Consider the following 13,868-nt stretch of genomic DNA (forward strand, 5'->3'; position numbering starts at 1 on the left):
GACTGAAATTAGCAAGCTCTGGGTTGGTGATTTTCTTGTGGCTAACAAATTGCCTCAGACATCACTAGCAGCAAATACCACTCCTATGGAATTTGAAGATAACCCAGTGCTGTTGCTGGATGTTCAAAAGTAAGTCATATCTTCCAGCTGGACTGTATGCTAAAATAGTTTATCCAAAACACTCCTGCAATGAATGATTAATCTTAAAACACAGAGTAGTATCATGTATTATCATAAACTTTAAAAGAAAAAAAAAATTTTAACGCTACAAACTCCATTAGTCATTGCCTAAGCCATGGAGGTGGGCTATTAATGGAAAGAAGTTTATCGGCTAAGAAATTTCTCATTCTATTGCACAACTTCTCATTCATTAGTAGTGTGAAGCAGCAGGCAGTGAATTCAGAAATACAGAAGGAAAGTTTTATTATTATGAACATAGAAAAATAAAAAGAAATATACATTAATTCTTACATAGAGAAAAAGCCATTATCTTAATGAACTGCTCAAGAAACAACCACACAATCATATCCTATAAGTAGATGTTTCTTCAGAGTAATATTATTACACTCTGCAAGTAGAACTAAGGTTTAACTCACACATCTTCCACAATTACTTGAGCTACAGATGTTTTCAAAGGAGTCACAATTCTTTTGTAAATATCTTCACTGATAACTAGTATTCTAGGAGCAATTGACTGTTGTATACCACAGGGAATCTGTCCACATTGAATTTGAATTACAAAATGCATTTTGGGATGTGGTTGCAAAGTATTCTAATCACAAAGTTATTTCATTTTTCAAATATTATGTTACAGTCATGAATGAAAATAAATAGTTGGATGTGGTAAGTATGATCCTACCTTCTGATATAGGGTGATAGTCCTCTCCAGAAGTAGCAGATCCATCCTTTGTATGAACTCTCACAACAGAAACTTTGGAAGTGTCTCCCAGACGAAGCACTGGGATTTTCACAACTGCTACTTGCCTTGTGTCCTTCGGTTCACTCACACTAAATTTGGTCTCACCAAACTTAATAATAGCCTCTGTAAATCGAAGAAAAAAAAAAGGTTTTAGAGCATGCAAATGGGCTTCCAAAAGCCAGTAACAACAAAATACTCTCTTACTGTCTGCATCATCCCGAATCTTTATCAGCGTCTCGTTTTGCTCGCCAATAGAGGCACCAAAGGAAGAATCACTTCTTGGAGTGCCAAGAACCAGGCGTAGTTCTTCCTCCTCCTCATGGAAAGTATCATCCATAAGCACCAGTGTGCAAGGCTTCTCAGTTTCACCTGCAATCATTCTGAAGGTAGTATCAGGCAGAACTTAGGTGTGCTTTGCTCTAATACAGCACTTCTCTCCAAGCCCAAGGCACCACAGGCTGCTCCTGTGGGCCAAGGCATCCACCTTGACACCACACAAGTTAATGAGCAACGACAGTAGTGAAAGCAGAATTAGCAATCATTACCTTTCTATGGAAACTCGTTAAAGTGGAATCCCCAATTTTGGGACTTCTGTAAGACAAGTTTCTATTTGGTATATCCACTTTACATGTACATTCCTTTTGTTTTACCTAAGAAGAAAATGCTCCTTCTCAGTGACCTCTTCTACAGAGCGCACTTAAAAAATAAATACTTGCACAAGGAAGCAGAGCAATAAAACCTTTCACTAATACTAATGGTAATTTTGTCCTGAAGTTTTACATTTCAAGTCTCTTTTGATTGGACAGTGTCCAACTGTGTGGACCTTCACTTATATTATTCCATTTGACTTTAAAGCCTTTTGAACTCCCACCAATTCCAACTGGCAATGAATATTGCCTTAAAACCACTTTGGAGTAGCAAACCTAACTCAATTTTTGCACTCACAAATGAATGTGCCCTGACTTACTAGATGTTCAGAAACTTGAACACCTTGTCTTAGGCCTTCTACACAAGCTGCAAGACCTATGAGTTGTGTGCAGTGTCTGGCACCCAGCGTGACCTTCATCATGAGACTGACTCCTACACCCCAGATGGAAGGAACAGCACAGCAGCAGAGATATGAGGTCAATTTACTGTATTATTTCATCATTACACAAGCAAATATGATCAAGACTCTTCAAGATGAAGAACCAGACCAGAATGCTGTATTCATTTTCTGAGGTTGCCTTTTCCCCCCGCTATAGAAAATAAATTATCCCTTATGAGGAGAAAAAAATGGAAAACACTCATCCTGCTTATTGTTACATGGGAAATGTGAAAACTGAAATGAAACTGCTGCATATTAAACATGCCTAAGAAGCTTATGGAGACAAAAAATAATTCTAGCAGACTTCTTTGCTACTTATCTTTGCAGAGAAATGGTAGGGCAACACTCAAAATAAGAGAAAAGTCACTTCCTAAGTGGCCCAGATCCCTTAATTCTTACTAGTTGGACTCTTTCCTGATTGCACAAAAGCAATAGCAAAGGTGTAGTGTACATGACAGTACTAAAAGCTGAGGCCAGCCCTAAATAAAGAAAGAGTGAACAACTCACTTTTTCAAGAGAACTGTGATACGTGCCTACAGAAATACGAAGATTGTAATTTCTGTGATATGGGCATACCAAGGATTTCATGCTGATGACAGAACTTGTTTAAGGCTTGTAAAAAATACCACGTGTTTAAACTTCAAAGACTGGAACACCAAACTGCCTTCTGCACAAGTAGAAATAATTAGGCAATATTCTTTCTACATAGTAACATTTGATTTATTTGCATTTCATCTCTGATGTGAGAAATTAAGTACCTGATATTGGTGGGCGGTCTTAGGAAAGCCTTGGTGGGAGAAAAAATTCAAACAGGAATTAGAGAGCTATATACCTGTTGAAAGACCTATTACTCATTTCAGTGCAAGCCAAATGTATTTACCAGAAATCTGCTTAACAAAGAGCAGAACTTCTGAAGTTTCCTTTCGTACAGGAGATCTGTGCTTCTACTGTGTTATGCTGAACTTGTTTCTGCTATCAAAAAGATCCCGGCACTCAGGCTGAACCTAAATGAAGATATACTCCTTTGGTTCTTATTGATTATCCCTCTAAGTAGGAAGTGAAGAAAATAGAGGCAACATCATCCCCTTGTGTATGAAAAAGAACCCAAAAGCTTTATTTTCCAGAGGGATCTTTTTGGCATGACTTTATGAGAAGACACAATTAAAACACAACAAAACAAAACAAAGCAAAGGAAAGCAAAGCAAAACAAAAGAAAACATGGTATAGTAAAGGCTTCTAAAATAAGATCAAGAACTTACCAGGAAGGAATGTGATGATGGAACTGTCAGTATTAGGACGTTCTTCGAAGTCCATCATTACCTGAGCTGAACCTTGCCTTGTATAGCATCGCACGGTGGATGTGTATCGGATATCCCCACTCCTGAATATCATGGCAGAAATCTGCCCATCATTTTCATTGGCTACATACACAGGTTCTTTAAACTGCATCTTTGGCACTGGGCAGAAAAACATAGAAAGCACAAGTAAAGTATACCTGCAGAAGTTATCATATCTTCTCTCCACTAGTTCCACATTTATTTATGCTACATTGCACCAGATGCAGAACATAAGCAGCCAGACAGCAAATGACTTAACACATCATCTCCAAAACATGAAAAAAGTTTAAAAAAAAAAAAAATCACTCACAATCAGACACTGAGTCATTAATGAAGATGGTGGTCTTGCTGGGTTCTCCAAGGGCAGCATTCATGGGCATCCTTAGCACAAGCTCAAACTTCTCAGTTCCTTCTAACACTGGCTGTCCAAGATCATCCAGAATTATCACACGAAATGTCTGCATATTGACTCCAGGGGAAAAATCCAAATTACGACTGATGCCTACATAATCTACTCCAGCTACCAATGGAAAAGAGAGAAAAATACCATTACGTGTAATTAAAAATAAAAATATCTATCATTAGGCAGTTAATTGTAGGTAAATATTTTTCCTTTATATATTTAGTATTTGCCAAATTCTGGCATTCATGAAAAGCAAAATGATCTTTTGGTCATTTAAGTTGGACTATACAATAAAATAAGTCAATATTAATTAATTTTTTGTTTAATGATGATTTGAGTCACAAAATGAGGCTGATTCTGTTCTGTTGTAAATCAACAGCTATTCCAGAAAAACTAATGAAATTTGCTTGAAGTGAGAAATGAAAGTAAGCAAAAAGCTTTGAGAGACACTCTGGAGACAAAGCAAAGTGTTTTGGAAAGAAATTTCGTATTATTCTGTAACAAAGATGGAAGTTTTGAGATTAATGTAAAAAGGAAAGGAGATAAGGCCAGTGAGCTGATTATAAGGGAGAACTGCTATTCAGAGGAGGTGACAGACAGAACGAATGGAAAACAAATAAAATTCTGCTCAGACCATATCAGGTGAGGTCTGGCACCTTACTCTTAAAGGAAGATTGATCTGGTTTAGTTTTCTTTTAAGCAAAGCAAACCAATCCATAACATGCCAATGAGAAGAAGGCAAACAAAGCAAGAAACTGACTACAACATGACACCGTCTTGGAACCAAGGCATTAAGGGTATCTAGGACTTTAGGGAAGGACTCAAGTTTTAACATTAAGTTTTGGGGAGAATAAACAAAGTTTTGAGGGAAACACTGCAATTGAAATTGAAATCAGGTTTGGAATTCTGTGAATTTGACAAAATTTGGCCAGATTAAAGGCCATCATCAGACGGGCATTTGCCTGAAGGCCCTACTGCTGTACTCCCCTAGAGCTAAGCCTCTAAGGCAGGATTCCAGGACTGACAGCTCAGAGCAGCAGATCCATTGCTGCACTGTGTAAGGCCAAGAACCAGGTTTATGGTTTAACAGGCAGCCAGCCATGTCAGAGCTTTCATGCTGTGACCAACGGACTAGAGAGCCCAAGAGCTGAGCCATTCCCTGTTCTTAATCCTAGAGGTCCTGGCACAATGAATGAAGATTGTTACTGTAAGAACAGACATTTTTTACCAGAAATAATATAACTTAAATATTCAAGGTTAGATAAATACATCAGATCATAAAAGCAAGTTCAGAAATGGAGCAATCATGTATTTTTTCAGACTTGAAAATTTTCTTTTTCATGAGAAAAATACATATATGTTATTTGTATTATGTTATGTACATATGATACATATATATTATGTTTAGATATTCCTGAAATAACAGTAAAGTTACACTCAGGATAAGCATCTAAAGAAGATAATTTTTATGCTGCCTCTATATCAACATTTTAGTTTAAACATTATATGTTTTGTGAAAAAAAAAAGAGAGTATGCTAACACTTGATTCTGCAGACAAAGGTTCTGTCAAAGCATCCAAGAACCACACAGCTGAAGCAATCCTGTTCCTGAATAGGATACTAGGTAATAATTGCTTCTCTCATTTTTACTGTAGGCAATGAGAAAACTCAGCACGCTGCCAGTCATCCTAACTGTGCCCAGAGTATGCTCTTGAGGCAGCAATCAACTGCTTTGCAGCAGTCTTTGTATGAGGATTTAAAGGCATTTCTCTTAGTGCTGTACTTCATAGCTGCTCCTACTCCTGTTTCTTTGAAATTCTGTGACCACCTGCTTGTTTTCTCAGAAGAAAAGGTCTGCTAAGAGCAAGAGACATACAATTTTCATCTTATGTGGTTGAAACTGTACCAAGGCCCACTGAACTAGCACTTGTGAAAGTAGCAGCACGTGCCAGCAATGTGTACCAGCATGTGCAGTGTAGTAGCAGTCTGAAACTAGAGCAAAACAGCAACTCACCCTCTGCAGTTACTGGCTCAGATTTGCGAGACCTCACTGTAACAGAGGCAGCTTTGGACAGATCGGTTCCAGTCCTCCAGACACGCACCTCAATGTAGCCAGCACTCTCATCAACATAGTATTCATCATTTCCAAAGTAGAATGCTGGTTCTGGTGAAAGAGGAATAACGTCCATAAATGCTTCTCTACCTTACACTGAAGTTAACAAGAGACGATAAAATCCCCATTAAGCAATGGAGAGCACTTTGCTCATCTCAGTAAGTGAAATAAAGCTTTTTTTCCTAAGATTTAGAATTCTTCTAGCTATACTTGGCTTTTTTTCAAGTATCAGTTTGTATGGTTTTAGATAGCAATTGTTATATCAGCACTGTGCTCTTTTTCTTGCCTCCTACATTTTCAACTACTTGTGTCAGCATGTGTGAAGCTGTGTGCAAAATGAAATGTGTTATCTCATTAAACTTGTTTCAGTTGAGTCCTGTGCACAAGCCAGAAAATTCTTTGCATTTCTCACTTTGGTGCAAACATACAAAGGTGAATACAGATAATGAAACTTTAACTTGAATGTTCTCACAGATTCCTGTTTCTAAAACCAGACTGGAACATGACATATAACTGGAGCTACTCTTGGTAATGTTTTCCAGCTAACTAAAGGAGCGAATACTTAATTTTAGTTCCCCCACATCTAGCATTTAAAACAAAATCAATCTTATTTCATCTAAACTGAAATGTGAACAGTCTTTATCTTAATACTGAAGTTCCACTGTTCATAAGAATGAAGAGCAAAAAGCAAAGTAGGTTAAGAGCTATTCCACTTAACAGACACATTGTTTACCTTCGTTTTTCCTCCCTTTTCCAGTTTTCCTATCCACAGTAATTTCACAAAGTAAACAGCCTTAAAAACATATCCCAGCTTCATCCTGGATGTATATCATCTCCCGTTTTCTATCCTTTCCATTCCTGTTTCAAACACGCAAGATTAATCATGCCCAGCCAGTGCCTCAGATTTCCCAGTGCACAGCACAAAGCACAGCTACCTCCCACAAGTGTAAAAAGACCTACACAAGTTCTCCTTGAGCTTCCTCACAATTTTCTTATACTGTCTTGTGAAAATTTATTAATCATGAGGCTACAGTATCACAAATGTGTTTGAAATACCATGCAGCATACAGTCAACTTGAATTCAGTTGAAAAAGATCACGGCAATTGCTCAGTGCTCTGAGTAGCACCATGGGTACCTCCCGTTCACCAAGCATGGAAAAAAGCAAAAAATTCGAAGGAAATGACTGGAAAAGTTTATGGCTCTACAGAGCTATGCCTTCCACACAGAAAAGGTACAACTTACCCAAAGGAGGAGACCTAAGTCCTTTTTAATGGTAAATGGAAGTTGGGACCATCATTTCCATAGGTCAGATTTTTATAAGATTATATGTCTGATGCAAAAGCTATGACATCTATGACAATGGAATAAATGTTTTGGAATTGAAGAACCACCACAGTGTATGGCAACAATCTCCTCTGGTAGATTGCTGAACAATGTAAAATAGCAACTTAATTAAAACTAACCAGAAATAATATAAAATTTTTACTTAGTTATTACTAAGCAAAAACTTCATCTGAGAAAGCAGCGGTTAATAAGCATTTTGGAACTGTATTCAAGAGTGAAACTGCAAGTTTGGAGAAAAGAATTTTCTCTTCTGCATTGAAGATTTTTCTGTATTTCACAACTAATAAAATAAAAAAACCCAAATGTACTCCTTTATATTCCTCATCAGTGAAACAACTGCAGCTGTCTCTCTACTTTTCTGCTAAAACTGAAATCATGCAAAAAATTGATGGAACTGAAAAATAGTGCAGATTCATAGATCTGTTTGAGCATTATTAAGGCCATCAGCCTTTGCAGGATGAAAGACAAACCTGGAAGAAGTCTAACTTTGGTAGATGAAAACCTTGTCAGTTCCAATTTAATTTTTTTTTTTTTAATTCAAGAGTATGTGTATTTAAACATGTGTGTATTTATGTGCACAGACAGACACACATGGATCTTACTTTATTTGCCCATAGAGGCTGGCTTGTCAGTAGTTGTTTTTATACTTGGACTGTGGAGCTCTTATCTGAAACATTTTTAATAGGTGAACAGGATACACCCTCTGTACCTTTTGTGTAACTACTATTAACTTTGATGAGAGTTCCACTTACAGGGATACTGAAGCCTTGGATATTAGCTCTGCAAAGCAATGTACCATTTCAGACATACAATGTTCTTCTAAAGTCTTAAGATGGACAAAGACTTTCCCAGCCTCTAGACAATAAAAATATAGAATGCCTACTAAGACCAAATGGTTACTAATGTGCCAATAGTTAGATAATGACAGTTAAAAAAATTATCAATTCTAACACATGTCATTTCTTAAACAAGTACGCTTAGAGTTCAGCACACTTTCGCAAGTCTAACCTTGTTCTTATGTCCCAATGGTTCCAGAACTTGATCTGGACTTGGCTGCACCTCATTTTAAACACTTAAGTGAGAGATACTCACATGGACCCTGCCTGCTCTCAGTTTGCAAGGACAAAGATAGGCCATTCCAGGTTTCCCAGCACAATGAGCATATAGGACGACAGGTGGAATGGCTCACTCACTGCAATCAGGAAAATCTGAGGAGGTGTGGAAGCATTCCCTTCTACTTACTGGCTACACAGGGAACTTAGATGATCTGCCTTAAACTAGATGGAAGGCATAAAATAAAATATTGTTTATTTCTTATAGCATTATCCTAATGCTTGCTTTACTGCTGCTGAAGAAGAATCCTCACACAGTGTTCATTCCTGTTTTCACAGTCAAACAAAAAAATATCTAAACCCTCAGCTAGCATGCCTTGTTCTTCACAGTGAGTTTTTCACACTTTTTGAGGTATGTATATTCAATGAAAGACACATTCTGCATGGTTACCCATCCTAGGAAACAAATCCTTACAAATGTTTTCTAAATTCATTTCCTGTAAGCTGTGTTAGTAGCTCCCCAGGGGCAGTAGCAAAGCCAAGCTCCTAACAGGGGAAGCATTGTCTGTTTCAGGTCATGTCTGGAAAACACTGCTCAATGACTGCAGGCTCACTTACAGCAGACCTTTAATCTAGTAATCACTCTGAAGAGAGACTACTGCAAATTTAATGGTTCCTCTTAGAGAAATAAGAGGAAGTTTTCTAAGGGTTTTTTTTGTTCAGACCCACAGGTTTCACTGGCATGAAGTTACAATAATCAGAGGAGAAAGGTTAGGAGCTTTAGTCCCAGGTTTCTTGGCACAGAAATGAAAACTTTGCCTTGTCCTTGTACTTAGAGAGTCAGAGCCGTGTCTCAACTACAGCACTAGTCAGTAATCAATCAGGAAAACAAACACACTTCTCATGTTGTTAGGAACATGTCTAACTTTGAAGGTACATCGTCAAATCAGTGGGATAGCACAAAAATGTTTATTTCCAAAGAAGCTTTATATTTTAAAATTATATCCTTATAAACTGCTTTAAGGAGACATTGCAAAAGAGTAGATTGTTTTTAAAAAATCCTGTTGGCAGAATATTTAGGACAAACACAAAAGAACAGACTCTTCCATGCTGGCACCTTGATAAGGCTTAAAATTTAAGTGAATTTCAGTGATATATGCTGCCAGTGATGCACACACACACATATATATATTCTCAGGAGGAAACAAATAATAGAAGAAAACAGGCATGCCACTCTGACATATTCAGACACTGGAACCAGGAGAAGGAGTCTTTACAAATGAACTTATGGCTCATCTTTTCTAGTGTTAAACTGTCTATTCCTAAAAGCTTTTGCCTTCCTTCTTTCCACAAACAGCACAAAAAAGGCTATGATGTGAACATTATGAGTTGCCAGAGCTACTGCTACTGCTGCCAGTAGCAGAAGTCTGTTGTGGTAATGCAGAGGGTGCAAACCAGTTCTTTGCAAGCCTACAAGCCTGTTCTGGTACAGTCTGGACATGCTAGGGCCATGCTGAGTCCGAAGTAATGAGCCCTGATGGCTGGCACAGCTCATTAACTTGGACATAAAACCAGACAAACACAGCCAGATTTGGCTGGACCTGATCTGGCTCATACTCAGACAACATATACATCCCTACACAATGCCTACTTGCATTTCAGGATCACAGCTGGTGTCAAAGGACTGATCTGCTGAGTCTGTAACATAACAGATTCCAATGTTACAAACATGAATTGTGTGTGTTGTAGGTAGATCAATTAAGAATGAGAGTTCCATTAAATGTAAGAAGGCATGAGCATTTACTGTTTAATAGCAGTAAAGGTGAACTTCTGAAATCTCTCTCTCATATATACATGTTAATAGCAGCAAAAGAAAAGCTCAGAGAAACCTTCCATTACAAAAACTTTATATTAAGACAATATCAAAGAGGACTTTAAAATCTGAAACTAGATAGCACCATTCTGCAGCTATTTGCACACACTTGAAACTTTGCAAGCAACTGAGCTTGCATTTAGCACAATGAATTTAATTTGCCAAGTAATTTATTTTCACTGAATGCTGTAGAAGCAGGGGTCAAGATTACAGTCAAAGCTCAGTTCTGTAGCAGATACCTACTGTGCACATGCCAATAGCTTTTTATTTGATGTGGTCAAAACAGATTACTTTACAAATTCATATGTTGCAATCTTAACAGCTTTCATCTTCTTAGCAGTGTTGTCATAACTTTTGCAATCAAAAAGGAAATTCCCCTCAGAATCAAAATGGCTAGTTTCAGCCAAATTGCCACAGACATTATCTTAAGCAAATAACATCTGCTTTTCCATTTGTCTCAACAGCCCACTTCTGTCTATTGACTTAAAAAGGTTTTTTAAACAATACTGCAAACACTGTAACAGGTAATAGGACAGATTCAAATTAATGCAATCTTCACCAGACACAGTTCGATTTTGTAAGGAAATCGCAGTTTCTTTTTAAATCCACAATGGCAGTGCCATACATTGATTAGACTGGCTCATCACTAAATTACTCTCATTTTATGCAACTTAACCCAGTAATTTCAGTAGAGTATGGTGTAGTATGGTGTGAAGCAGCAACTGCTATGAACAACATTATATATGATTCACATTTAATTAATTTATGATACACACTAATTTAGCATAACACTTTACATTTTAACTCACCCTTTCTTCAGTTCCTCTAGACACAGTATCATCACAAGCAGCACCTGCCTGGCAGGCTTGGAGTCCATATCTACACTCCCTGCTACATCAATAAGCAAAACTCAAATGTGAGCAAAGTAGCACACTAAAGGAAGCAGACTACAGCTCTAGCTGCAAGACTGAGGATGGCAGTGAGATGGCTACAGTGACACCCCATCTCTGGTCACTTGTTCTTTCCTTCTTGACAGCCTGCAGTGTTCTTTGTAGCCTGGAGAACAGAGCTAATTCTGATTCTGCCTAATGTCAGGCTGCCGATCATAAAGGGTCCTGTAGCAGTTCGATGAGCTACAGAGTATTCCTGAACAATGGAGAATAAAGAGATCTGAGTGTACGAGGCCAAGCTGTAGCTCAACTCATTGAAGATGTGTGCCTTTAAAATCAAAGTGAATTTTTCAACAATCAGTTAATTATTATGTATAAGATAGTAATGAGCAGTCTTAAATTGTTTCCCAGCTACAATTAGCATGTTAGCAAAAAGGCTAATCTATGAGTTTGATTCTCCTAAGTGGCCTTCCCCTGAAGCAATTAATTTACCTTTGTTGGTTTGCTAAGAAACATTGCTACCTTTCCAAAACATCAAATTCATATATTGGTGAACTAACACATACCTGAAAACATTTATTAGTAGAGTAGTATTTTTATGATTCTTCCACGCACCCTCAGGATATAACCTACAGACCTTGATATCGCTGGAACTATTACGGGTGTTGGAGGAGTTTTTCCTGTGTGAAGTCTGAGGACAGGGCCAAAATATTTTTTCTGCTGTAAGTACATCAAGCTCCAATCATCTGCCTAAACCATTCCATAATCAAGTAATTGCCTCATTTACCAATGGAAATAAAAATATAAAGACTAACAGATGAAGAAACAAACACTGGAATTTGGGGACACACCCAAACATCATTGTATTGCCTGCAGCAACCATCTGAATTTCACATACCTTTTTCCTACTGCCTATACCTCCCACAGAGCATGAAACCAACTCAGAATCTTCTACATGCTCTATTTTTAAAATGAATTAGATTATTTTTATATAACAGGCCTGGGAAATGGGATCAGTAACAAATTCTCAACAAACTGATGAAACACAGGCAGACAGATAAATGGGAAGGCTTGGCAGTAGCATTTAAATATACCACACACAAGGTTTTTCACAAGGAGACCAAGCTTGAAGGAGCTTACAGTCAGTGATTCACACACATCAGATAAAAAATGAGGGCTACAAACAGAAATGGTATGAGAAGTTCAGCAAGATTTCAGAAATCAGGCTAGGTAAAGATACAGTATGTAGCCATTTCTGGCTGATCCAACTTTTGATTTTTGCACTTTTACTATTCAGTGACAATGCTAGTTACGATGAGTGTGCTTAACCAATGGAAACAATTTCTTACAGGCTTTTCTGCCCACATACAATCAGAACATATTTAGCTTACCAAGGCTGTAGAAGAAAAGTATGCAAGAGACCCTTTACCAGAGCTACTGTTGAGGATAGGAGTTGGCAGAGAAGACAGAGCAGAAGTGAAAACAGAGAAACAGCCAGACTTGTCAGACCACAAAAGCAGAGCTCTAACAAAAGAAAATATGCTCTGCTGTACATTAAAACTTCTTGAATTCTGTCTCTTGGACTTTTGATGCCATTTGTGTGAGAGAGAAAAGAGTGTCCTGACAGTGAAGTGAGATAGTAACTGAGTTAGTCTTTTGAGCATTTACACGTTCAAAAGAAGAATCAATGGCATTAAAGCCCAATGGGCTACAGTGGTTACAGTGTTCAGTATCTCTTGGGTCTCTAAAGACTATGAGCAAAATGGCAAAGTCTCAGTACGAGGAGATTCAGAGGAAGGAAGAGGATTGAAGAAGCCTTAGGAAAACTGAATGCACCAAGACATTCTACTCAACTTGATTATCCAAATCTTAAAACATACAAAGCACTCACTAGGTCACTCCTACAACCATATCCAACAATGAACAAATGATTAATTTAGAATGGTTTGCTAGGCATTCATTACATTTCTAAGCAGTGTATAACAAATGCAAGATCTACAGTGCAAAGACCAATGCCATAAAAATACAATATGCTATTGTATGGAGAGAGAAAGCAGTTCAATGTAGTCTTTAGTGAACTATCATAAACCAATAATGCATTAGGCTCTGGGATGCAATACCAGTTCACATAAGAACACCACTTCATTAAACTCATTCTAAATTTAACAGAAGGTATAATTTTTTCTACAGTTCATGTAATCTTGTGCCTCCTGCTTATCGGCTATTTTGTGTGCATTGAGTATAAAACTGAATGTTTTCCCTATTTCAACACTCTCCTTGAAATATTACTGCAATTCACATACAAGTGTAATAATGCATGTGTAAGCAACCCATTTAAAAACATGCAGCAGTGAAGGCCGAAGAGCTTTGTGCTCCACCAGCTGCATCCCCTACTGTAACAGGGCCATCTGAAATAGATGCGACAAAGTATGATCTGGAGGTCATGTTCTGGCCTCCTCACCTATCAAAGGAGCCTAGATCATAAGGTAGGACTATATATCTAGTTATTAAATAAAGATGAGATTAATCCAACATCTGTAGTTCACACACACATATATATACACACACACTTATAAAATGGGACACACACACATAATAAACTGGAAGGAACAAATAATGCTAAGAGAGCAAGTAATAAATGTGCCTGGTTACCCTATAGAATGTCCTACTGCAAGGTATGACATTAATTTATTTCTGTGATAGGCAGCAAACAGGCAATTTCCCATATCTTTAAGGCTATCATCATAAATTGAACATTTTTCACTCTGTTGAACTGGTGATAATAAGAAGCTATTAGTAAAGAAAACTGGGAGTATAATATGTATCATAAGCTGGCTGTCATCCACTCTT

At 37.7% G+C, this 13,868-nt stretch overlaps 1 protein-coding gene across 1 annotated transcript in view; it reads right to left on the minus strand.

Annotated features, from left to right (window-relative positions):
• Positions 1–13,868, minus strand: part of FREM2 (FRAS1 related extracellular matrix protein 2) — a 122,983-nt gene that overhangs the window by 31,386 nt on the left and 77,729 nt on the right. The window contains exons 8-12 of the mRNA XM_008631475.2: positions 5,760–5,909; positions 3,654–3,863; positions 3,266–3,463; positions 1,124–1,288; positions 860–1,042 (exon numbers count right to left, since the gene is read on the minus strand). Coding sequence (XP_008629697.1) covers positions 860–1,042; positions 1,124–1,288; positions 3,266–3,463; positions 3,654–3,863; positions 5,760–5,909 — 906 coding nt within the window. The remainder of the gene's footprint in view (positions 1–859; positions 1,043–1,123; positions 1,289–3,265; positions 3,464–3,653; positions 3,864–5,759; positions 5,910–13,868) is intronic.

This window comes from Corvus brachyrhynchos, unplaced genomic scaffold, assembly GCF_000691975.1.
Source record: "Corvus brachyrhynchos isolate BGI_N302 unplaced genomic scaffold, ASM69197v1 scaffold103, whole genome shotgun sequence".
Lineage (NCBI taxonomy): Eukaryota > Metazoa > Chordata > Aves > Passeriformes > Corvidae > Corvus > Corvus brachyrhynchos.